The sequence below is a fragment of the Apodemus sylvaticus genome, chromosome 2 (genome assembly GCF_947179515.1).
Source record: "Apodemus sylvaticus chromosome 2, mApoSyl1.1, whole genome shotgun sequence".
Taxonomy (NCBI): domain Eukaryota; kingdom Metazoa; phylum Chordata; class Mammalia; order Rodentia; family Muridae; genus Apodemus; species Apodemus sylvaticus.
Window position 1 is genome coordinate 35,683,963 of NC_067473.1, and position 22,349 is coordinate 35,706,311.

Sequence of the window (22,349 nt, forward strand, 5' to 3'; positions counted from 1 at the left end):
TGATATATTGTTTTGAAATGACAGATTGAAGCTTAGGGAATGTTATGATTATTCTGTATACATCATAAATATAATTTTTTCTTAAAAGTTTAAGAGGATAGTATGTTCAATGTGAAAAATATTTCACACTTTCATCAACAGTGTCAGGAAAATTAAAAATTGGTAATAGTACAGCTATTACATTCAAAGATGGAAAAAAATCTCAGGCTGCACTGAAATCCAATATAAAGTCCAGCTGGGTATTATAATGCATATTTACATTATCAGATATGGGAGGTTGTGACACATGGAGTAAAGTGTGAGGGCAGCCCACGTTTTATAGAAAAACCTTATGGTAGGTGGGGCCAGTGTGTGTTTTAACTAGTAAAAATTACAAATACAACTGTTTGTTTTTCGTAATCATAGATATGACTCATCGATTACATTAGCATTTAACGTATTAGTGAATGAAATGATCTAAGTGACTTTTCCGAAGACTTCTCTAATAGCCGGGTATAATGGTGTAAGGCCCTTATCCCCAACATTTGGGAAGCAGAGATAGAAAGGTCTCTGAGTTCATATCCATCTTAAAAGGGTCTACCTTTAAAAAACTGTTTCAAAAGTCTATCATGGTGGAGCACATTTCTTTGGGAGGCAAAGGCAGGCAGAAGCAGGCAGATCTCTGAGTTCGAGGCCAGCGTGCTCTACAGAGTGACTTACAGGCCTGCCAGGGCTACACAGACGAGCCGTGTCTTGAGAAACAAAAACAAACAAAAAACACTTCAAGTAATAATAATATAAAGGTGTTATGTGTTTTTAAAATGAAATATAATAACCAAACAAATGACAACATTAAAACAAAATATCTCCCTCAAGGATAAGGTTTTTTTATTTTTTGAAAAAAAAAAGGTGTCTTCACACAGCAAAAAAAAACCTTAGCTTTTCTAAAAAGTCCTAACTGCAGTTCAGCCTTTATGGGTCTGTAGAAGAAATGTAAATTGTTAATGTAAATAGAAAACACACACTAAACTCTTTTTTTTTTAATAAAGATTTATTTATTTATGATATGTAAGTATATTGTAGCTGTCTTCCAACACCAGAAGAGGTGTCAGATCCCATTACAGATGGTTGTGAGCCACCATGTGGGTGCTGGGATTTGAACTCAGGACCTTTGGAAGAGCAGTCAATGCTCTTAACCCACTGAGCCATCTCTCCATTGAACTCAGGACCTTTGGAAGAGCAGTCAGTGCTCTTAACCCGCTGAGCCATCTCTCCATTGAACTCAGGACCTTTGGAAGAGCAGTCAGTGCTCTTAACCCGCTGAGCCATCTCTCCATTGAACTCAGGACCCTTGGAAGAGCAGTCAATGCTATTAACCCGCTGAGCCATCTCTCCAGCTCCCACACTAAACTCTTATTTAACATAGTTGCAGTTGGAAGAAATCCTCATGCACCTAGTAACAGCAAACCAGAAATGCTTCCTAAAAGAAAGTCTATATTTTGACCTCAGGATTTTCAATGAGTTAGAAGGTGGGCAAACATTTTATACACCCATTTCCTTGTAAATAAGCTAGACTAAAACCTTATTTATTTATTTATTTATTATTATATGTAAGTACACTGTAGCTGTCTTCAGACACACCAAAAGAGGGCATCAGATCTCATTACAGATGATTGTGAGCCACCATGTGATTGCTGGGAATTGAAGTTAGGTCCTTCAGAAGAGCAGTCAGTGCTCTTAAATGCTTGAGCCCTCTTTCCAGCCTCCAGACTAAAACTTTATAAACAAATGCCCTAAATAATAATTAGCATTGAGGGTAACTCGAATATAGTACATGTTTTTTCGTGAATGTGTTTGGAAAGCATTAAATAGTGCACAGGAGATTTGTAAAACACGAGAATACGACTGTCTATTCTGGCACAAACATAAACACATGTGGGAAACTCATGATGAAACAAGTCTGAGGTCTGAATTACTTTCTCAATTTCTCAGGGCCTCTTTTGAGGTCTATGTAAACTTTTAGTTGAAATAAAAATGGATTTTTTCTTAAATATTTGGTCATTGTGAGACAGATTTAGAAAGTGAGTCATTTCTCTTTTTCTTTCTTTCTTTCTTTCTTTCTTTCTTTTTTTTTTTTTTTTGTTTATGGTTTGTTTGTTTTTGAGTCAGGATCTCTCTGTATAGCTTTGGTTGTCTTAGACTTCATTAGGAAGGCCTAAAACCCAGAGAGATCTATCTGTTTATTTCTCCCCAAGTGCTTGGATTACAGGTGTATTCTGCCACCACTACCACCAGCAAATTAACAGGAGTCAATAAACTTTGGTCATTGATATCTCTCAATATCAATAGTCTTCATTCACCAATAAAATGAGACAGACTAACTGAATGGATATGAAAACAGGATTCACCTTTCTGCTGCATCCAAAAATACACCTCAATATTAAGATAGACTCTACCACTGGGCAAAGTGTAGAACAAGATATACCAAGATATAACAAGATACACCTGAATAAGCCATCTGGTATAGCTATTCAATTTCTAACCAAATAGACTTCAAATCAAAACTAATCAAAAGATACGGGGAAGAACATTTCATACTCACCAAAGGAAAAAATTCTATGAATATGACATTTCAATTCTTAACATCTTTGCCCCAAACACAAGGGTATCCAAGTTTATAAAGAAATATTACTATAGCTTACATCACATCACCCTTATATCACTGCACCCTTACATCCTGACAGTAGGAGTCTTCAATACTCTATTCTCATCAATAGACAGACAAAAACTTGACAAAGAAAGTAACATGTTATAAACTAGTTGAACCTAAGGCTAGTTACAGAATATTTCACCCAAACATAAAAGAATATATGTTCTGTTTTATTTATATTCCTAAGCTGATGACTTGCAGTATGTAATTGTAAAATTATCAGTGAAACATTATTGCCAGTATTCTCTATTTTCATGTGAGTTAATAGTGTCAATCCTAGTATGGTATGACAAAGTTGAGAAAATGACTGAACAATGAAGTTTTAGAAAGGACACTGTCAGGGATAACAAAACATCATTCTCAAAGATGGAATTCTCCTGTAATAGAGCATGCTACCTTTTTCTTTGGTGCCACTGATACCTTGCAAATTGTCACCAGAGTTGCTTGAAGAGTTTTGTGCATGGGACAGAGAATCAATTAAATGAGTTGATAAGGGCTGGGAATATAGTTTATTGGTCAAGCTCTTGCCTAACTTGTTCAAGGCCCAGATATAATACAAGTACCCTAAAAATTATTACAAATAGTATATAAATAAGTAGTCTGATTTTCCCCCAAATTGTCTACGAAATAAGCACAATTAAATCTAAATTCAATTGACTTCAGTATGTTCCTGCCCATTTTCTCTGCATTTCTAAGCCAGTATCCATCTTTCTTCTCTCAACTTGTCTTAGGGCTTTTATTTCTCAGACACTGTGACCAAAACTAGGTTAGGAAGGGAAGGGTTTATTTCACCTTACAGTTCCATATCAGAGTCAATCACTGAGGGAAATCAAAACAGCAATGTGGAGTCAGGAGGCTTTGGGGAAATGTTGCTTACTGGCCCGTTCCTCATGGCTTCATTAGCCTGTTTTATGTAGCAGGCTGAGCTACACCCACATCAGTCATCAATAAAGACAATTCACAAGTCTTGTCATATATGGTGGGGAAGTTTTTTTCTATTTTTAAGTTCTTTCTTCCCAAATGCCCGGTTTGTGTTCAGTCAATATAAAAGTAGTAGCACACAATTACTTAGTCAAGTTACTCAGCTAATTTTTCTGATAGCACCTATGTAGCTATATTTGTATGCTTTTATTTTACATTCCTTCCTTATCAATGTTGAGCTTATGGGTTTCATTCTTACTGAAATGATGCAAAATCTATTTGTTTTTATAAAACTTGTTTAACAAATTTTCTTATATCATTTTTAAATGGATACATAGTTTGTATCATATTAAAGATATTAAAATAAGACTTAGATTTTGGAACAATCTTGTTAGTTAAACTTTAGTTGTAACTTTAAAAGATCTGTATAACTGAGTGTTTATTTTCATATTTCACCCTAATTGTTCTCATAAGTAGTTACTGTTATAGTTTCTAGTTTAATAGACTCAAGTGTTGAGACTTGCTTCCAGTCTCTTGTTCTTGCTTATATTTTATGGGTGAGGCAGTAGAACTACTATGAAGACAGCCTGGCCTTGCTTCCTGCTGAGAGCCATATAATGTTGACATTTTCTCTGCATTGTTTTTGTGTGGAGAGAATCTTCTTCCTTTTAGGCAAAGAAATTACATTTGAAGCAAATAAATGAGAGTCTTCATGTCTCTTTTGAAGTTACTTTAAAAATGATATTTACTTTTGGGTATATTTTCTAATAACTTTAATGTAACTTGAAAGCTTTCTGATTTTGGTTTTCACGTCTTCATACTGTATGTATGCATCTGGAGACTTTTCATCTTTACACAAGTGCCAGAGGGCTTTCGGACACCTGTCCTTTCTCTTCGTGCCTTCGCACATGCATCAACTTTCCTTTCTTTGAAGTCCTGCAATTTTTATTTCCCAAGACTCATAAATTTTGGGATTTCTTAAGATGTATTTGTTAACATCGTAAATATAGTAGCACAGTACATTTCCACAGCCTTTACTGAACCCTACTGTCTTGTAGAGAATACTGCTTCTTTTAAGTCATTATTTTGGAGAAAGAATTAACAAATTTAATGTTTTCCTTCTCTTCATAAATATTAATTTATTAAGGCAAGGTAAGCTATAGTTTTCATTTGTTTTATTAATATTTAAAAGTTTATTAAAGCTAGTATACAAATTAATGGGTCTTAATCACTCTATTTTATATGTGTCGTTGTTATAATTGCTTCCCCTCCAGTGGTAGTCTTTAACTGAGAGGTAATAACATATCCTACTTAGTTTATTCATGTACAAGTTAGTCGCATTGGTGTTAACATTGTAGTGCTGAGAATCTTCAAAATCTTTAGTGATGAATATTTTTAGATGTAAGCTTAGTTGCATATGAAACTATAGTCATTGGTCCCTCCATGTGTACTCTTTGGTTGGTGGTTTAGTCCCTGGGAACTCTGGGGGTCTGGTTGGTAATGTTGTTCTTCCTGTGGAGTTGCAAATCCCTTCAGCTTCTTCAGTCCTTTCCGAACTCCTCCATTAAGGTCAGAACATTTTTTAATATAAATTCATTAGTGTTGTAAATCTTAAGTTTTCTTGTCTTGAATGACTTTAATTGGACTTTAGTTAGTGGTAAGAAATTGCAGAGTATGACATTTGTGGATTTTTGGTACTAATTAGCAAGGGACTAGATAATCTGAAGAACTGACGATTAGAACACTGATGTATTATATTAGAAAATTGTCCTAGTAAGGATTATTTGACACCTCTCCAATTTTGAAATGAATATTTTTTTTTCTTAAAAAATCTCAGTTATTAGAATAAAACCTAAGTGGTACCTTTTGTCTCATTTAGTTTCTAGAGCAGTGGTCTGCAGATGGGGATTGTAAATCTTCAGAGGTTGTGCTATGTAAGATAGAGAGTTTAGCCATACTGGCTATAAATACCATTACTGTATTTCCTTTAAACATGTAGATAGCTTTGTTCAAATGAAGTACAAATACAATCCAAATGCAGGATATAAACTTTTTTACTAAATTATTTTTGCTAGTCTTAATAATTTTGGTCTTTGTCTTCCACCCTTTTTTGTGGCTACCTAGGGATTTTTTTTTATATTGCAAAAACATACATGCATAGGTACATGTGTGAGAAAACAATAGATGTGATATGATTTCAGTTTCAGTGTTTTAGTTGTAGAAGTGATTTGTGGTAAGATCTGAAAATTACTCTTAAGTAAATCATTTTGTGTAAGTATCAAGTGCTGAAGAAAGTTTTGAAATATTAGTTCTTTCCTATCAAATCTGTGATAGGAAAGGTGGTATATTATATGACATATTTTTAGCAACATACAAAGGAGCAATGCAACATTAATTATAAACACTAATTTTCCAACATAAAATATAAAACTTAACAAAGAAAATTTATAGTTATCATAATAATCTTTAAGAATTTTTGTGGGTTTCCTTTCCAGAGAACCAGAGGACGAAAGCGAAGCTTTGTTCCTGAGGAAGAAAAACATGAGGTTTGAATAAGTTAAATTCTTTTTACATAGTCTGAACTTAAGGAAACTTTCTTGTGTTGAATTATTACCATTCCATTCTTCCTATTCAGATTTGTTTTGTTTACTTCATTTCTGTATGGCAGGAAAGAGTTCCTAGGGAAAGAAGGCAGAGGCAGTCTGTGTTACAGAAGAAGCCCAAAGCTGAAGACTTAAGAACTGAATGTTCAACTTGCAAAGGAACTGGAGATAATGAGAATCTCGTCAGGTAAATTGAATGCAGAGACCTTGTCCTATGGGTTCAAAGCCAAATGCCCATCATTTTATTTTTTTAATGACAGATACAGTATAAACAACTACAGAAGAAATCCTCTATTAAATGCTACTTAGTGAGACTGCAACTTCAGAAATAAATTTTCTCCACTTATTAATGTGCTAGACATGCTTAAACTTGAAATTGAGATAAAAATAACAGTGAGTAGGGATCTTGAGCAAGAGAATTCATTTTCTCTTGAGAATAAATTGGTAATGCTTTATGTAAAGAAGCTGCAGAAATATTTGTCTTGAGTACCTTGTACTAAGATTATTATGTTTTATCTCATTAGACCACAGTTTCTAAAGACTCTTCTCATATCATAAAAGTTGAAGTTTATTCACATTGGTGATTATAGAGTATGATTGGCAACAACTTTCATACCACTTCCTCATTGCTTTCCAAAATGAATGTGTTAAATGCTTCTCTGTTATGAAATAAAGAAAGGTGAAAAGATGGCCTAAGATAGACTTTATTTTTTGTTTGGTTTCCTTCTTTGTTTGTTTTGTTTTGTACTTTTAAAATTTTTCAAGTCAAACATGATACCTTCCAGGACCTTCAGCTGATGCTTCTCAGTGGCTGCTCTTCAAGCTTCCAAGCCTTCTCGTTTTAGCCATTTGTATCTGTGGCTAAGAGAAGAAACTGCTCCAAGTGATGGGGGAGTGGGCGGGGGGCGGGCATGAATGGAAAGCAGACTGCTCATTCCAAAGAGCTTGTAGTCTTCAGAGGCCAGTGGCACAAGGTTCACACAGCGTGGAAGGGGGCAGTGTCTGAGGTCTTTTAGAAATCACTTTGAATAAATCCATAAGTCAATTAACTGGTGACAAGGAAAGTAAACATTTCAAAAGGAATAAAAAAAAATGATAAAACACATTTGTTTGTATGATTTAAAATATTTACTATTAAAATGGTGTCATATATTTCAGTCACTAAGATATAACTTCTCTTTGTGTTACTTCATAAAAGGCATTAAGGTATAAAGTTATTAGTTTTTTTATTTAACAAGATTAGGAGGAAGTAAAAATTCTAGCGAAGAAGTAGAAGGATAGGGACTACTTTATGGATTAAGTTCTTTCACAAGTTAAATTTCTTTCACGTTTAAGAATATACCTGAATGATTGTCTTCCACTTATAATTTTTTGAAGACTGTCAATAGTGAGATCATAAGCATAAGTATGACATAGTTGTAGACATAAAACTAATTTTTTTAATGATAGTTTCATGTAATTAACAAACCTTAATCTAACAAAATTCCCTTGGACCTGGAGATAATGTTGAGGAGCTCGGTGATTTGAAATTATCCAAGATTTAATGCTGATGACGCTCCTTGAACTATTTCAGTGTGTATGGAGTATCATCGTTTTGGAGATAATACATTGATTCTGGATCATTTACTATGAGATACATAGATTTTTTTACTGAGTTGTATTATTTTTGGATATATTAGATACTAGAAATGAATACAGTTTTTATTTCAAGAAGATCTTCTTTTTTCTAGGGCATTTCCAAACCTTTATATTTTAGTTGTCTTTCAAAAAATAGGTTTTGTCTTTCTTCTAGCCTGAAGAGTTTTTGAGAGTATTACCCTTCTTATCCGTTTCATGGCTTTCTATTAGAACAACTTATTTCTACTCAAATTATTGCAATGAGCAGTATCTGGATGGGACACATGGGCCTCAAGTAAATACCAGTATGCATTTTCTGAAATGATTAAATTACTATCAACAAATGAGAGAAATAGGATCATCAATAGGTAACAGTATTTACCTTCCAAAAAATTACCTAGAATTGATGATATATAAAGCTAGCTTCTTTCTCTGGTTTGCCTTATTAAGAGTTAGGAGTGCAAACCCTCTGTAAAACTTTTAAAAGAATTGATATATATACAATTGTATGTTTTCATTAATATTTTGGAAGTTAAAGATGGATACGAGGTAATATCACAAGTGGTTTTTATTAAGATTTAATTTATTTATTTGAGTACACTGTCTCTATCTTCAGACATACCAGAAGAAGACATCAGAACCCATTACAGATGGTTGTGAGCCACCATGTGGTTGCTGGTAATAGAACTAGGACCTCTCCGAGAGCAGTCAGTGCCTTTAATCGCTGAGCCATCTCTTTGGCCCCACAAGTGTTTCTTAGTTGTAATGTTATCATTCTTTTAAAAAATATGTTCAGTTTAGACACCACTGTTCTTGGTTTTAAAATTTTTATATAGAATTTTCTTTTGCTTAGCAAAATTAATTTTATACTTAATATTTGTCAGTTCGTCTGGCATCTCATTTATTTTGAAATTGGCACCATTTGAAAAATTCTTTCTCCAAAGTCATATTTTTATGGTAGTATTATACTTTTATCATGCATACTTAGTATTTTATCTCTGATTTTAATATACTTAATTTATTATTCATGCAGATATTCATTTAATTATTTCATTAATTTGCAAATTCAGGTATTGAACCATGATTTCATGATGATCTCTTAAATATAACTTTTTTTCTTGTAAAGATATATAAAGGACAGGGAGATCGCCAAGTCAGCAGGGTACCTGCCATACTAACACAAAGAAACTAAGTTACATTCCCAGTACTCACAAAGAAGTGGGCTGTGTAGGATTTTGAGTGTCATCCCTTTGCTGTGGAGGAAGAGACAAGAAGACATTGAGTCCCCCTGAGCTGCTGTGATGGCTCTATCAGGAACCTCTGATCGCGATGGGAGACATGGGCCTCAAGTAAATGCCAGTATGCATTTTCTGAAATGACTAAATTACTATCAACAAATGAGAGAAATAGGACCATCAAGGTTATAAAATATTTAGCTCATCTTTAATATAATCTTTTAAACGTAAACATTACCTGATAATTGCCCATATTCCTTTATGTCTTAAAAATACAGTTAAAAAGCTAAAGGACTGCTTGAAGTTGTTAAATTGTGGTATCTCTCTATGAATATATTTGCTTTGATAATTATGTTCTATATTTAGATTGCTCACTTGCTGATGCCCAATTTTTTCCACCTATAATGCTCAGAAATACTTGATAAATGAATCACAGGCACTAAATAAACTCCATATAAGCATCTTTTTTATTTAATAAAAATATTATGGAATAAATTTAAGAGCAAATCAGGTCACTAAATATAAGAACATGTATCTAGTAGGTGTGTTTTAAAGGCTTAAAATGGAGAATTGCATTTTGGTACAATGAGAATGCACGCACACTTGTATGTGTATATGTGTATTATGTAAGGAAGGAAACCTGATGTACCTATAAAAGAATAGACATGGAGGAATTTTTCTCTTTCAAAGTATTTGATTCTTTAAAAGTTCAATTTCGGGGATAAGTAGACCTTTCATCTCCATGAGCTTTTTACTCTGCTATTAAACTGAGAACAACACTGAACCTTATAGATTATATCAACCAGGTAAACACAATGTGTGACAGACACCCTTTCCTCCAGCGTGAGAGGCACATCAGCAAAGAGTCTAGAAAATTCCTATCTGTGAATTTTCTTAAGCTAATGCCTTCTGTTTTATTTTGTATATAGCTGTTAGGAGCATGTGGGTAGGAAATAATCTGTGAGGCTATTTCAGCTTTATAGCTAATTCTACTATTAACTGCATGCTGGAATCTTATCTGAGTATATGGTAAGTTATATAGATAGTGAACCATTTTGGTTATAATGTTAGGGTGTTAGCTTGATGCCTAAGTAATGCTATCAGCACATTGATTTTTTTTTCACATTTTAAATGTGTGACTTAAAGGATGCTTTTTCCTAAACTAAATTTGATTGCATCGTAAACTATTAGGGACACCAACAAGAATTCATGTATAATTGATTTTTATTTCAAGTATTAGTCTCTAATGAGTTTGAGTATTTAGATTTTTAATTAACTTTTTTTGTTCTAGTCAGTGAATAGGGTTGTAAATTTCCTGGATCATAATTGAGGTTTTCTCTTTGAGTTCTGATTGGACTGATAGTGAACCTAAATTTGGCTGTCATTTTGTTAACTATTTTCAGTTAAAACTTAAAAATTTTAAGATATGTTCCCCTGTTCTAATCCTGTACATGGTAGGCAAGTGCCTTACCTCTTGAGCTATATCCCCAGCATTATAACATGGTAATTATTTTCATGTCACTGAACATCACTAAAATTATATTGCTCGAGTTATTTTAAAAAATATACTTTTGTTTCCTTTAAGGAAAGATAGAATTAAATTTCAGAGAATTCTTATACTGTTTTATTTATAGAATTTCTTCATTACTGACTTTTTATAAATTTCTAATATCAAGATTACTATTTTATGGATGACTATTGTATGCATTGTGCCAGTGACTGAGCAAGGTCTTGCTCACACTAGGTGAGTGCTGTCACTGAACTGTAGCCCCAGTCTGTCTTCGTTGCGGTTTACAATCTCGCTAATTTTATTTCTTGAGTGTTTAAACAAATAATGTCAATATTTCATCAACATACTTAGTCTTCCTAATTCTCATAGTGGATTTAATGTACAAGGCAAAGCACAAGTATCAGAGCTAGATGTCTCTGATGTATTTCCTATAATTCATATCTTGAATCTAGCTTTTGTTTAATTTTAACAGGGTTCATATCAAAGCCAAAGAAAAAAAGCAATATTCCAAATCTATACTGACTGAGTCATAAGGGATTACTTGTATTTAAATGAACATTTATAATTATGACTTCATAGTAACATTATTTTCTGAAGTTTTAACATTTGGGTGATGTTGCGGGGATGAGTTTGAGACAGGGTTGCCTAGGCTGGCCTGGAAGTGTAGACCAGACAGGCCTTACATATACAGTGATTCTTTTGCCTCTGGTTTCTGTGTTGGGAAACTGGCAACTGTGTGCTTTATTTTTAAAACAATTTCAAACCACAGTTGTAATAGACTCCTTTCATGTCGCTTTATAATTGAGTAAACCTCCTAGAATGAAAGCCAGTTTTCTAGCTGCCCTGTCTCTGATTAATTCTTCTTGGTTTAATTTTACCGTTAAAACTTACAGGCAATAGTGCCTGCTATGTAGGTTGTGTGGAGTGATAAATAGGATGATATAATCCATGATTAGGAAATGGTAAACATTCCTTCCACGCGTACTAATAAGAAAACATGTAATTTTCCACCTCATTCTATATGGTCATCTTAAATTATTTTGCTACCTAGCAAGACAGGCAATGTTATTGCTACTGAGTTGGTTGGGTGAGAAAAGGTACAGTCAAGGTGCTTCCCAAAAGTTGTTTAACTAAAAAGTAATGAATTCAAGTTTGCATCATCTCACTCCAAATTCCACAATTTATGTTATTTATGGTATTTTATGTTTTAGTTCCTTGATGCTTAAAACTTGTGTGTGAATTCCAATCATGTGACAGAAGCCATTAATCTTAATATTTGTGGGTAAGAGGCAAGAGGATAATTGTTGAAGATCAGTCTGAGTTACATAGTCACATAGTGAAACTCTTTCTCCAAAAAAAAAAAAAAAAAAAAAAAAAAAGCTTAGTAACAGACTTGTGTAGGCTGCTTGGTGGGACTCATTCCATGTTCCATGCTCTGTTTGTTTTTCTTGTTTTTGTTTTGTTTTTGATGCCTTTTTGGCCTTCATTTTTTTTTTCCAGTTAACCGAGTGCTACAACCCTATTCTCTTAAGCAAACTATTTTTAAATTAATATTTATTAAAATATTATTTATCCTTTTAAACTTTATAAGTCACTGTGTTATTATTTGGTTTTACTTTATACTGAATAGGGATTATAGCACTAGTAATGGAAAGGGAACTTTGTCCAAGCTTTTCTGGGATATTTGATGTTTGAGAAGTGATTTTAGATAACTTTAAGGTATTTCAACTTAATCAGTGAATATAATTACATTGTACTTATACTGTGTATATATACATTTAAATGTTCCATGCATACATATTTAGCTCAGATAGATAGGTAGATAGATAGAGATAGATAGATAGATAGATAGATAACACATAAATTTAATGGTATGCAATTTATTAAAGTTGCCACTTAGATAATGTTGTGGTACTATGCATAATTTTACTCTTGTAATCATTACTAATATTAATTTTGTTCCTCTTTTAAAAATAAGTATTCTGTGGTTCTAGTGCATCACTACTCTAGGTTAGAGAAACCTAAACGCAAAGCTAAACTTTAGATAGGCAACTAATTAATCACTCCTTTGTGCAAAAAAAAAACTATTCAAGCATCACTACTTTCATTTTGTGAATGAACTTTGTAGATCAGATGTACCTTGCAAAAGTTGTTTCTTTATTATCTGTGATCTGGAGGATTATTATTTTAGTAGAGGTGGGTCATTTAAGCATACCAGTACAAAGTAATGAATTTCAGTCCATTAAAATTAAGTAGGCTTAGAAAATGAGACTATTTTAAACTAATGTTCATAAAATGTCAGCTTGTCCTTACCTGGAAAGTCTTATGTTGTTATTTTACAAGCTACGGTCTTCTCTGTAGCTTATACAAATAGACTTCATGTGTCAGAAGTTGTCATAATTGCAGAGTCACATGACATAGGTGTTCCTGCTTGCCTGTTGAGATGCCTTCCTGTGCACAGATAATAGAGGTAATAGATTGTGCTTTTAAATTTCTGTTTTCTCCTTAGGGATATAACCTTGAAACTATTAAATCTGCTTCTTGCACTCCTTCTCCCCCTTTACCTTCTTCATTCTCTAAATGATATATGCCATTAGTATAATACTAGGTTTCTTGCTAGTACTATAGATGTAAATGGATTGGTTATTGACTAGTAGAACTCAAATGACCATTTTCTTGTTTATTGAGGGACTTCTCCAATTCCTCTTCTGCTTTTATCTAAGTCAAGTGCCAATATTTTTCACAGTAGTGAAAAACAGAACATGAAACTTATCTGAAAACATCTAATAACTAAAAGAAAGTGTGGGAAGAATGTGAAAGGCTACAATTTGAATATTACACATGAAGTTATATTAGTGTATTTGTCATTACTATGATAAAATACCCTGAGAAAAGCAGTTTAAGAAATGAAAGATTTGTTTGTTTGTTTGTTTCCTTATTTTTGCCTCTCATTTTCTGGGTACAGTTCATCATAGAAAAGGAGCCATGGCAGCAGGAGCTTGCCTTGAGGCTGGTTACATTGCATCTGTAGTTAGGAAGCGGAGGGAGAGGAATGCTTGTTCTCATCTTAGTTTCTTCCTTTTATGTAGTCGAGGATCCCAGCCCAGGGGATCTCCTTTAACCTAGTAATTACACACAGGCACGCCCAGGGACTCATCCCCACATGTGTTTTCAGATCTAAGGCTTACAGTTGAGATGGGGGTTGTAGTTAATTGGTATAGCCCTGTATATTTAAGAACCTGGTTTAATCTCCAGCACTACACTTAATCAGCCAGTTAATTTGAGGTTGAACCATGATAGAAGAGAGTCTGTGTCTTTGAGGAATGCAGATAGTATTTCTGGAAACCAGTTTTTGAAGAGAACACTACATTATTAGTTTAATATGTGTATGTTGGATGTTTGCTGGTGTGTTTGGTTACCTGTGGGTATGGAAGCCACTTTTGGCTACCTTTTCTTATAAGCAGTCTACCTTGTTTTTGAAACAGGGTCTATCACTGGCCTGGATTTTGCCAAGCAGGTAAGTAGGTATGGCTGACTGTGACCACGTATCTGTCACGTATCTGTCTTGCCCAGCACTAGAATTACAAATGGCCTCACAGATGGCTTTTGGTTGTTTCTCATTTTCGTTTTCTGGTTTTGGGTTTGCTTTTTATATTTTTTTTAATGAAAAAGTAGATTCTAGGAGTCAAAATGACTTATCTACCCAGTTCCCAAAATTGTTTTAAAAAATACCTTTAAGTCTCATATTCTATAATTTTCTAATATTGAAAGAGAATTTTTAGAAATGTAAAATGTTAACTCAGATATTAAAAATTCTAAATAATTTATAGAAAAATATGTTAGTGATTACTATTTTTAATATTCTTAACCTAAAGTGTTTTTCTCTTGTTGATGTTACACATTTTAAAGACTATCTTGTCAAAAGACTGAGTTAATTATAAGGCATTTGCTCCTCATTTACTATTTATTTAAATAGGACTATAGTAGAAATTTGCTTTAACTTGAAAAGTTTGTCTTTTTTGTTCAAAACAAAACAAGCTGATTTTAAAAAATAAACATGACTTAAGTTATCTAGGTACGATTGTAGTACTTTGTGCTGCCTATTACGTGAGTAGCCACTTTTCTGACTGAGAGTAGATTGTTCTTCACTTTAGTTCTTAACTAGGAAATAGTTTCCAGGAATATAACACATTTATCCTAAACTGAAATAAAGTATTATTATCAACTGCAGAATTATCTTTTCAAATTATAATGCATTTAATAGAATTTAAAGATGAATATAGGTCCCCCTATATCCAGCAAGCACCTTTGTGAAAATAGTTGCCTTGAATTTTGTCCTCATTTTCTTGTGTAATCTTGTGTTTTATTAATCAAATGGGTAATGCAGAACTGGGCTGATGTTGTCAGATGGCTCAGGAACTGGCTCTTACCACTGCTGTAAACAGCAGTTATTCACAGTCACTGCGTCACTTTGAGCCAGACAACCACTCAGCGCACTGCCCTGTGGTTTCCTGAAAATGCCATAATCCTTCAAATGCCACATTAAATTGAGAGAAAACTCTCAGTGCCGGCACAGTTATGTAAAAGGACGAGCATGAGCTGAGGGAGATGTTCTGGAAGAGCAGGAACCTTTCTCTGCATGTGTGCCGTTCCCATTATATCTTTGACACAAAATGTTGCAAAATGATTTAATGGTGGCATTTTATTTTGCTGACTTTCCCTTTTTCATTAAACTCAAAGCAGTGTTTGGTTATGAATGTGGGGGAACGGTGGCCAAGCCATAAATTACATAATAAGAATCAATTTTCAAATTAAATTAATGATAATATTTAGAAATGTATATTACTTTCTCTCTTTTATATTTTATATTAGCTTTAACATAATAAATTATGGTCTTAATTATATTGCCCAAGTTAACTTTTTTTTATCTTTCAACTAAACTGTGATTATAAATGTCATTTTAACAAATTTGAAAAACTTTACAGCTTTACGTAAATTGTGATGCAGACCAAACCTCTTTCCTACGGTACAGGAAGTATCTTGCATTTGTTTCTTATGTGGCCACATATAAGTAGAACAGTAAAACTGTATACATAGACTTCATAGTCTAAAAGATGGATGCCTATTAGCTTTATGATTCACATTTTCATTAGAGATAATTATTGTCATCTTGTCCTACATAATATAGGATAGAGCTTTCTTGTTCTTATGGAAGCATGCCACATATAACTGGATAAATTAACTTAGCAGATTGCAGTTCGTAAGTCTTTTGCACGTAATTTCTTTGTTCTGTTGTTGATATGAAATACCAAGTTGTGTATAAAGGTATTTTGAAAAGATGAGAGTGTTATATTGCACAATTTTAGTATCTTCTTTTCTGAAAACAGTATATCAGATGTGCTTAATTGAGCATCCTTTTATATGTTGGCTCTCAGGCTTTATAAAAATACTACTTTAGCTAACAGAAGTTGGAGTATCCCAGCCCCAGTGCCATCCATTGTTTCCTTTTCGCTGAATAAGATTTCATCAGGAAACATCATTGTTTTTTAAGGACTCCTGGTAGAATTAGATTACATTTGCTGATGAATATTAACAGTTGCTTTTTCTCCTAAATATCTTAATAGAAGGATTTATGTGCTTAGAAATCCTTATCTTTATTTGACCTAATTAGCTACATTATATGATGTGACTATATGAAAGTCAACTACAAATGACATAAGTACTGTGTTAAGAATGGGATTTCAGTGTAGCTTAGGTGCTGAGCAAGCACGTCGGAAGGCCTGCAAAGGAAAAGCCTTGAATTTGGGGTACACAGAAAGTTTCTAAAGAGCCATACAATCTCTATTTATTCTTTTTCTTCATTAAAAAATTAATTATTATTAACTAACTATTTCTTGTAGCAATAGTGCTGCAACAGTGGTGAAAAGATTGCCCAGGAAACTACAGACATCTGATGGTTTCTGAGCAAAGGCAATGACAGAGATGCAACACGTACTTTCAGGAATTCTTTTTACTCTAGTTTAGAAAACCAGACAACTCAAAATATTACCTGTATTTCATAGTAGTAGCCATTAGTTAAGTCTGATTTTTCTGGACATAAGCCTAGCAATAAAAATTACAAGCATTAGTTGTGAACCTGAGGCTATTAAAGACGGGCTATTTGTAAGGATCTTTCTACATGCATATCCAGAAGTTAGCACAGATTTATTTTTATTGATTGCATTCAGTGTGCATGGATGGCACTGTGTTACACAAAGATATCTCCATCCATGTTATATCCCCCCTCCTCCTTCCTTTCCCTTGTTCCTTTGTTTCCCTAGGCCAGTGACTCTCAACATTCCCTAAGGCTATGAGCCTTTAGTACAGTTTCTGTCCTGGTGATCCCCAAACAAAACATTATTTTGTTGCTACTTTATAACTGTAATTTTGCTAATGCTATGAATGATTTTTTAATTTATTTATTTACATCTCAAATTCCAACCCCACCTCCAGTCTTCCCTCACAGAATCTCTGCTCCCATTCTCCCTCCGCTGAGGGCAAGTGACCCCCATTATTCCCCACCCTGGTGCTTCAAGTCTGCAGAATTAAGTACATCCTCTCCCACTGAGGCCAGACAAGGCAGCTCTTCAGAGAACAGATGCCAGAAGCAGGCTAAATCTTTAGAGACCAACATGAAGACTGAGCTGCATATGAGTATCCACATGGTGACTGTTACATATGTACCGGGGCCTCATTGCAGCCTGAGTATTCCTTTTGATTGGTGTTGAGTCTCTAAGAGCTCCTACGGGTCCAGGTTAGTTGACTCTGTTGGGCTTGCAATGGAATTTCTATCCTGTTTAGGGCCTTCAATCCTTTCTGCCACTTCTTCCATAAGAGTGCCTGACCTCCCTCCAGTGTTTGGCTATATAGATATCTGCAACTGTCTCAGTCTGCTCATGGGTAGAGCCTCTCAGGGCACAACCAAGCTAGGCTCCTGTCTACAAGCATAGCAGAGTATCTTTAATAGTGTTAGGGACTGATGCTTGCCCATGGATTGGGTCTCAAGTTGGGCCAGTTATTGGTTGGCTGTTCCTTCAGTCTCTGCTCCTTCTTTGTCCCTCCTTTTCTTTTAGACAGGGCAAATTTGGGTCGAAAGTGTTCTGGGTAGGTTAGTGTCCATATCCTCATCCCCCAATGGGGGTCTTGTCTGGATGCTGGAGGTGACATCTTCAGGTTTCATGTCCCCATTGTTAGGCATGTTGGCTACTGTCACCCACATTGATTCCTGGGGCGATGTTCAGAGTATCTGATGTGTGATTGCTGTTAAAGGGTGGTCCGGCCCAAAGAAGTCATGACACATGGCTTGAGACTTGGTGCCCCACCCTATTTTTCATTTCTGCTTTTATATCATACATACATACATACATACATGCATGCATACAAACATACATACATGAGTGATTTTGTGTGTGAATACTATTTAGGATCCACATGTGAGAGAAAATATATTTATCTTTTTCTGATCACCTAGGTTCCTTAATATATGATTGTCTCTAGTTAGCTCACCTTGTATATAAGGATGTTCTTCATAGTACTTTTTATAGTATGGAAAAAGATTTATAACCAATTTTAATGCGTAGAATTAGTGGGAGTTAGTGATTATTATGCACATTAACTTCTGTTCTCTTAAGTACATATTTCAGCGTAAACAAAGAGTACTTGATGGATGATTTGGCTCAAAAATGCTGTTTGGGGCTGGGAATAAAGGCACATGTTATAATCCCAATATACAGAAAGCAGAGCCAGGTGGACCTCTGATTTCAGGGCAAGACTGCTCTATAAAGGGAGCTCCAGGCTAGTCAGTGTGACCTAGGCAGAACTGCCCAAAACAAGCAACAACAAGGAACAATTTTGGGGACTGAAATTTTTTTCAATTAGTGAAGTGCTTGTGGCCCAACTGTGTAAACCTAAATTTGATCTCTGAACCCTCATAAAAAAAGCTGCACATAGTAGTCTGTGTATGTAATTATGTGCTGGAAACAGGAGACCCTGGGTCAATGCTGGGCAGCCAGTTTAGCTCAGTGAGTGAGCTCCCAAGTACAGGCAGGCCATGTCTGGGGGGAAAAGGAAGGAAAGAAAAGAGGAAGGCACAGATATGTATATACATCTAACTTCTGACTATGTGATAAGTGAGGAAAGAAAACACATTAGGAAACTGAGAACACAAGTTAATCCTGAAAGGAAACACCATGACCAAAAACAACCTGAAGAGGAAAAGTTTTATTTCATCCACAGTTCCATATCAGTTCCATTTCAAAACGAGTAAGTACAGGAACTCAATCAGGGCAGGAATTTGGAAGCATGAGCTGATGCAAAGGTCACACAGGGTGTTTTTATCAATGTGCTTTCTTATAGAACCCAGAGCCACCAGCCCATTGGTGGCCCCACCCACAATGGACTGAAATCTCCCACAATCAATCACTAACTGAGGAAATGTCATACAGGTTTTCCAGCAGCCCAATCTTAGGGAGGCATTTTCTCAATTAAGAAAATGAAGTTCTCTCCAACATGACTATAGCTGTGTCAAGTTGACATAAAACTAATTAGTACACCTGACTTGTTTGTAGCTTCACACACAAATTTCTCACTGTGAAGCCACAGCCTTTCATTTCTTGGTCATCTCCAAGATCACACATTAATATTAACATTACAACATAAAATGTTTTACAAACTTGAAAAGCTCCGCAGTGTTTAAAATCAAACCCTTAAAAATCTACCTCTTTAAAATATCCACTATCTTTTAAAATTCATTGTCTCTCAATTATGAACTCCTATAAAGTCAAAAATAAGTTAATTTTTTTATGTGAAGAGGAAAGAATCAGTCACAATCTGAATGAAACAAACCAAATTCCAGCTGTAGATTACTCAGTACAAAGTGTGCATGGTCTACTCCAAATTTTTGGAGCTCTTGTAGAGGGCTTTAGTCACTTCTCAGGCTCTGCCCTCTGCAGCACACATAGCTTGTCTTCTAGGTGAGACTCCAGTGCAGTGCGCTGTTCCTGCCATTTTTGTTGGTCATCTCATGGTACTGGGATCTCCAAGCTACTGTGTCTCTTGCCACAACTGGAATGCACTTTGGCCAGTAGCCTATCCTGTGCTCTGGTTATGGTACAAATCCTCAGCTTTTCTTCCTTGACCCCTTCGGTCCTGGAGCTTCATCTGCTACTGAGGCTGCAACTTTACCAATCACTTATATGTGCCTCTCAATGCCAGACCACCACTGCTCTCCATGACCCCTATGCCTTCAAAACTCTGACCTGGGTGACTTTTACACTACCAAGTCTGGCTGCCAGCATAAGGTACAATCATCGCTACCTCTGGGATACAGTTCTATGCTCTTAGGAAACACTTCCCAGAAGATTTCAACTCAGTGATGTTGGTGATCTCTAAATCACTGCTAATTTCCTAGCTCCAGCTGACCAGTATCCATTTTTCCAGCAAAGCAAACGTTTTACTCTAGTGACATGTGTCTCTTATTAAGAATTCTGCCCCAGCTAATCAAGCAACATATTCTCAACTATAAATAGCAACATACCTGGCAGAGCCTTTAAGGGATTCTCAAAAAAAAATTTTTTTTGTTTGAAACTTCACAAGCCAGCACTGCTCTCAAGACTCTTTATCTTCTAAGCTTAGGTAGCTGTCTGAGCTCTCAACACTCAGTGTTTGTCCTAGTCCAGAGTTCCAATGTTCTTCCAAAATCCTCCCCACAAAGATCCACATGCTCAAGTCTGTCACAGTAATATCTCACAAAGCTGGTACCTGCTCATCTTAGGGTTACTATTGCTATGATGAAGTGCCATAAACAACTCCAGCTTGGAGAGAAAAGGGTTTATTTCATTCACATTACCATGTAATTCTTCATCATCAAGACCACTGAGGGCAAGAATTCAAATGGCGGGAATCTGGAAACATGAGCTGATGCACAGACTATGGGGGAGTGCCCTGACTGGCTTGCTGCCCCTGGATTGATCAGCCTGCTTTCATACAGAACTCAGGACCACCAACTCTGGGGTAGCCCCACAATAGATTCGGCCCTCCCACAATCAGTCACTAAGAAAGTGCCCTATAGCAGGGTCCTCCGGAAGTGCCATGTCCAGTTTTCTGAGGAACCTCCAGACTGATTTCCACAATGGTTGTACCATCTTACAGCCTCACCAGCAGTGGAGGAGTGTTCCTCTTTCTCCGCATCCTTGCCAACACCTGCTGTCTCCTGAGTTTTTGACCTTAGCCATTCTGACTGGTGTGAGGTGAAATCTCAGGGTTGTTTTGATTTGCATTTCCCTAATGACTAATGATGTTGAGCACTTCTTAAGGTGTCTCTTGGCCATCCGAATTTCTTCAGGTGAAAATTCTTTGTTTAGATCTGTACCCCATTTTTTTTAATAGGGTTATTTGGTTCCCTGGGGGTCTAACTTCTTGAGTTCTTTGTATATATTGGATATTAGCCCTCTATCAGATGTGGGGTTGGTGACTATCCTTTCCCAATTTGATGGTTGCCGTTTTGTCCTTTTAACAGTGTCCTTTGCCTTACAGAAGGTTTATGGGACGTATGGGGAGAGGGGATCCGGGAAAGGGGAAATCATTTGGAATGTAAACAAAGAATATAGAAAATAAAAATATTAAAAAAAAAGAAAGTGCCCTAGAGGCTTACCTGCCTCCCTGTTGTATAAAGGCATATCCCTTAACAATAGCTTGTGTCAAGATAGCATAAAACTAGCCAGTACACTAAGTAAATTTAATGATAATAATAACAATAACAATAACAATAATAATAATAATAATGAAAGACATGAAATAGAGTGCATCCTGCTTTATTTTGTGTCCTAATTTAGCACAACGAGATCTTGGATTTCTTTTCATTGCTCACTTTGATGGATAATATGCATCCTACGATGTATTTTCCTTTTTGCCTTCATCATAGCATTCCTGAGCCTTTCTAATTTAATCAACATTAATGTGTTGTGTATCTTATGTCAAAAATACCAGGAGGGCCTAGAGATTAAAAAAAGTTTCAGGTAGCAGACTATACTCAGTTTCTCTTGCCTGAATTTGTATTCTTGGGTTTCTTTCTAAATCACATAGCAGTTTAGCATAGGATTTCTCCTGTGGGCTTAGTCATCCACTCCTTCAATTTTAAGGAATTGAACATTTCTGTTTAAAAATTAAATAAGATAACCTAAATGCAAGACAATTCATTTTCTCTTGTAAGTGGATTCTAGTCTGGAGTGTGCTTTCATTTTATCCCATATGTTTAGGTATGCTGTGTCTTCATTTTCATTGAATTCTATAATATCTTTGATTTCTTTCTTTATTTCTTCTCTGACCAAATAGCATTGAGAAGAGTCGTTCAGTTTCCATCAGTATGTAGGCTTTTACCTTAGTCTGTGATGATCCGAGAGAATGCATGTGATTATTTCAATCTTCTTGTATTTGTTGAGACTTGTTTTTTTTTATTCGATATATTTTTTATTTACATTTCAAATGATTTCCCCTTTTCTAGCCCCCCACTCCCCAAAAGTCCCGTAAGCCCCCTTCTCTCCCCCTGTCCTCCCACCCACCCCTTCCCACCTCCCCGTTCTGGTTTTGCTGAATACTGCTTCACTGAGTCTTTCCAGAACAAGGGGCCACTCCTCCTTTCTTCTTGTCCCTCATTTGATGTGTAGATTATGTTTTGGGTATTCCAGTTTTCTAGGTTAATATCCACTTATTAGTGAGTGAATACCATGATTCACCTT

At 35.3% G+C, this 22,349-nt stretch overlaps 1 protein-coding gene across 4 annotated transcripts in view; it reads left to right on the top strand.

Annotated features, from left to right (window-relative positions):
- The window catches only part of Phf14 (PHD finger protein 14), a 174,648-nt gene that overhangs the window by 91,374 nt on the left and 60,925 nt on the right, over positions 1-22,349 (top strand). For all 4 annotated transcript variants that reach the window (XR_007976556.1, XM_052173245.1, XM_052173244.1 and 1 more), the window contains 2 exons: positions 6,106-6,156; positions 6,279-6,400. Coding sequence is in view for 3 of the 4 variants with exons in the window: in XM_052173245.1 (XP_052029205.1) it covers positions 6,106-6,156; positions 6,279-6,400 (173 nt within the window). In the remaining variant the exon portion in view is untranslated. The remainder of the gene's footprint in view (positions 1-6,105; positions 6,157-6,278; positions 6,401-22,349) is intronic.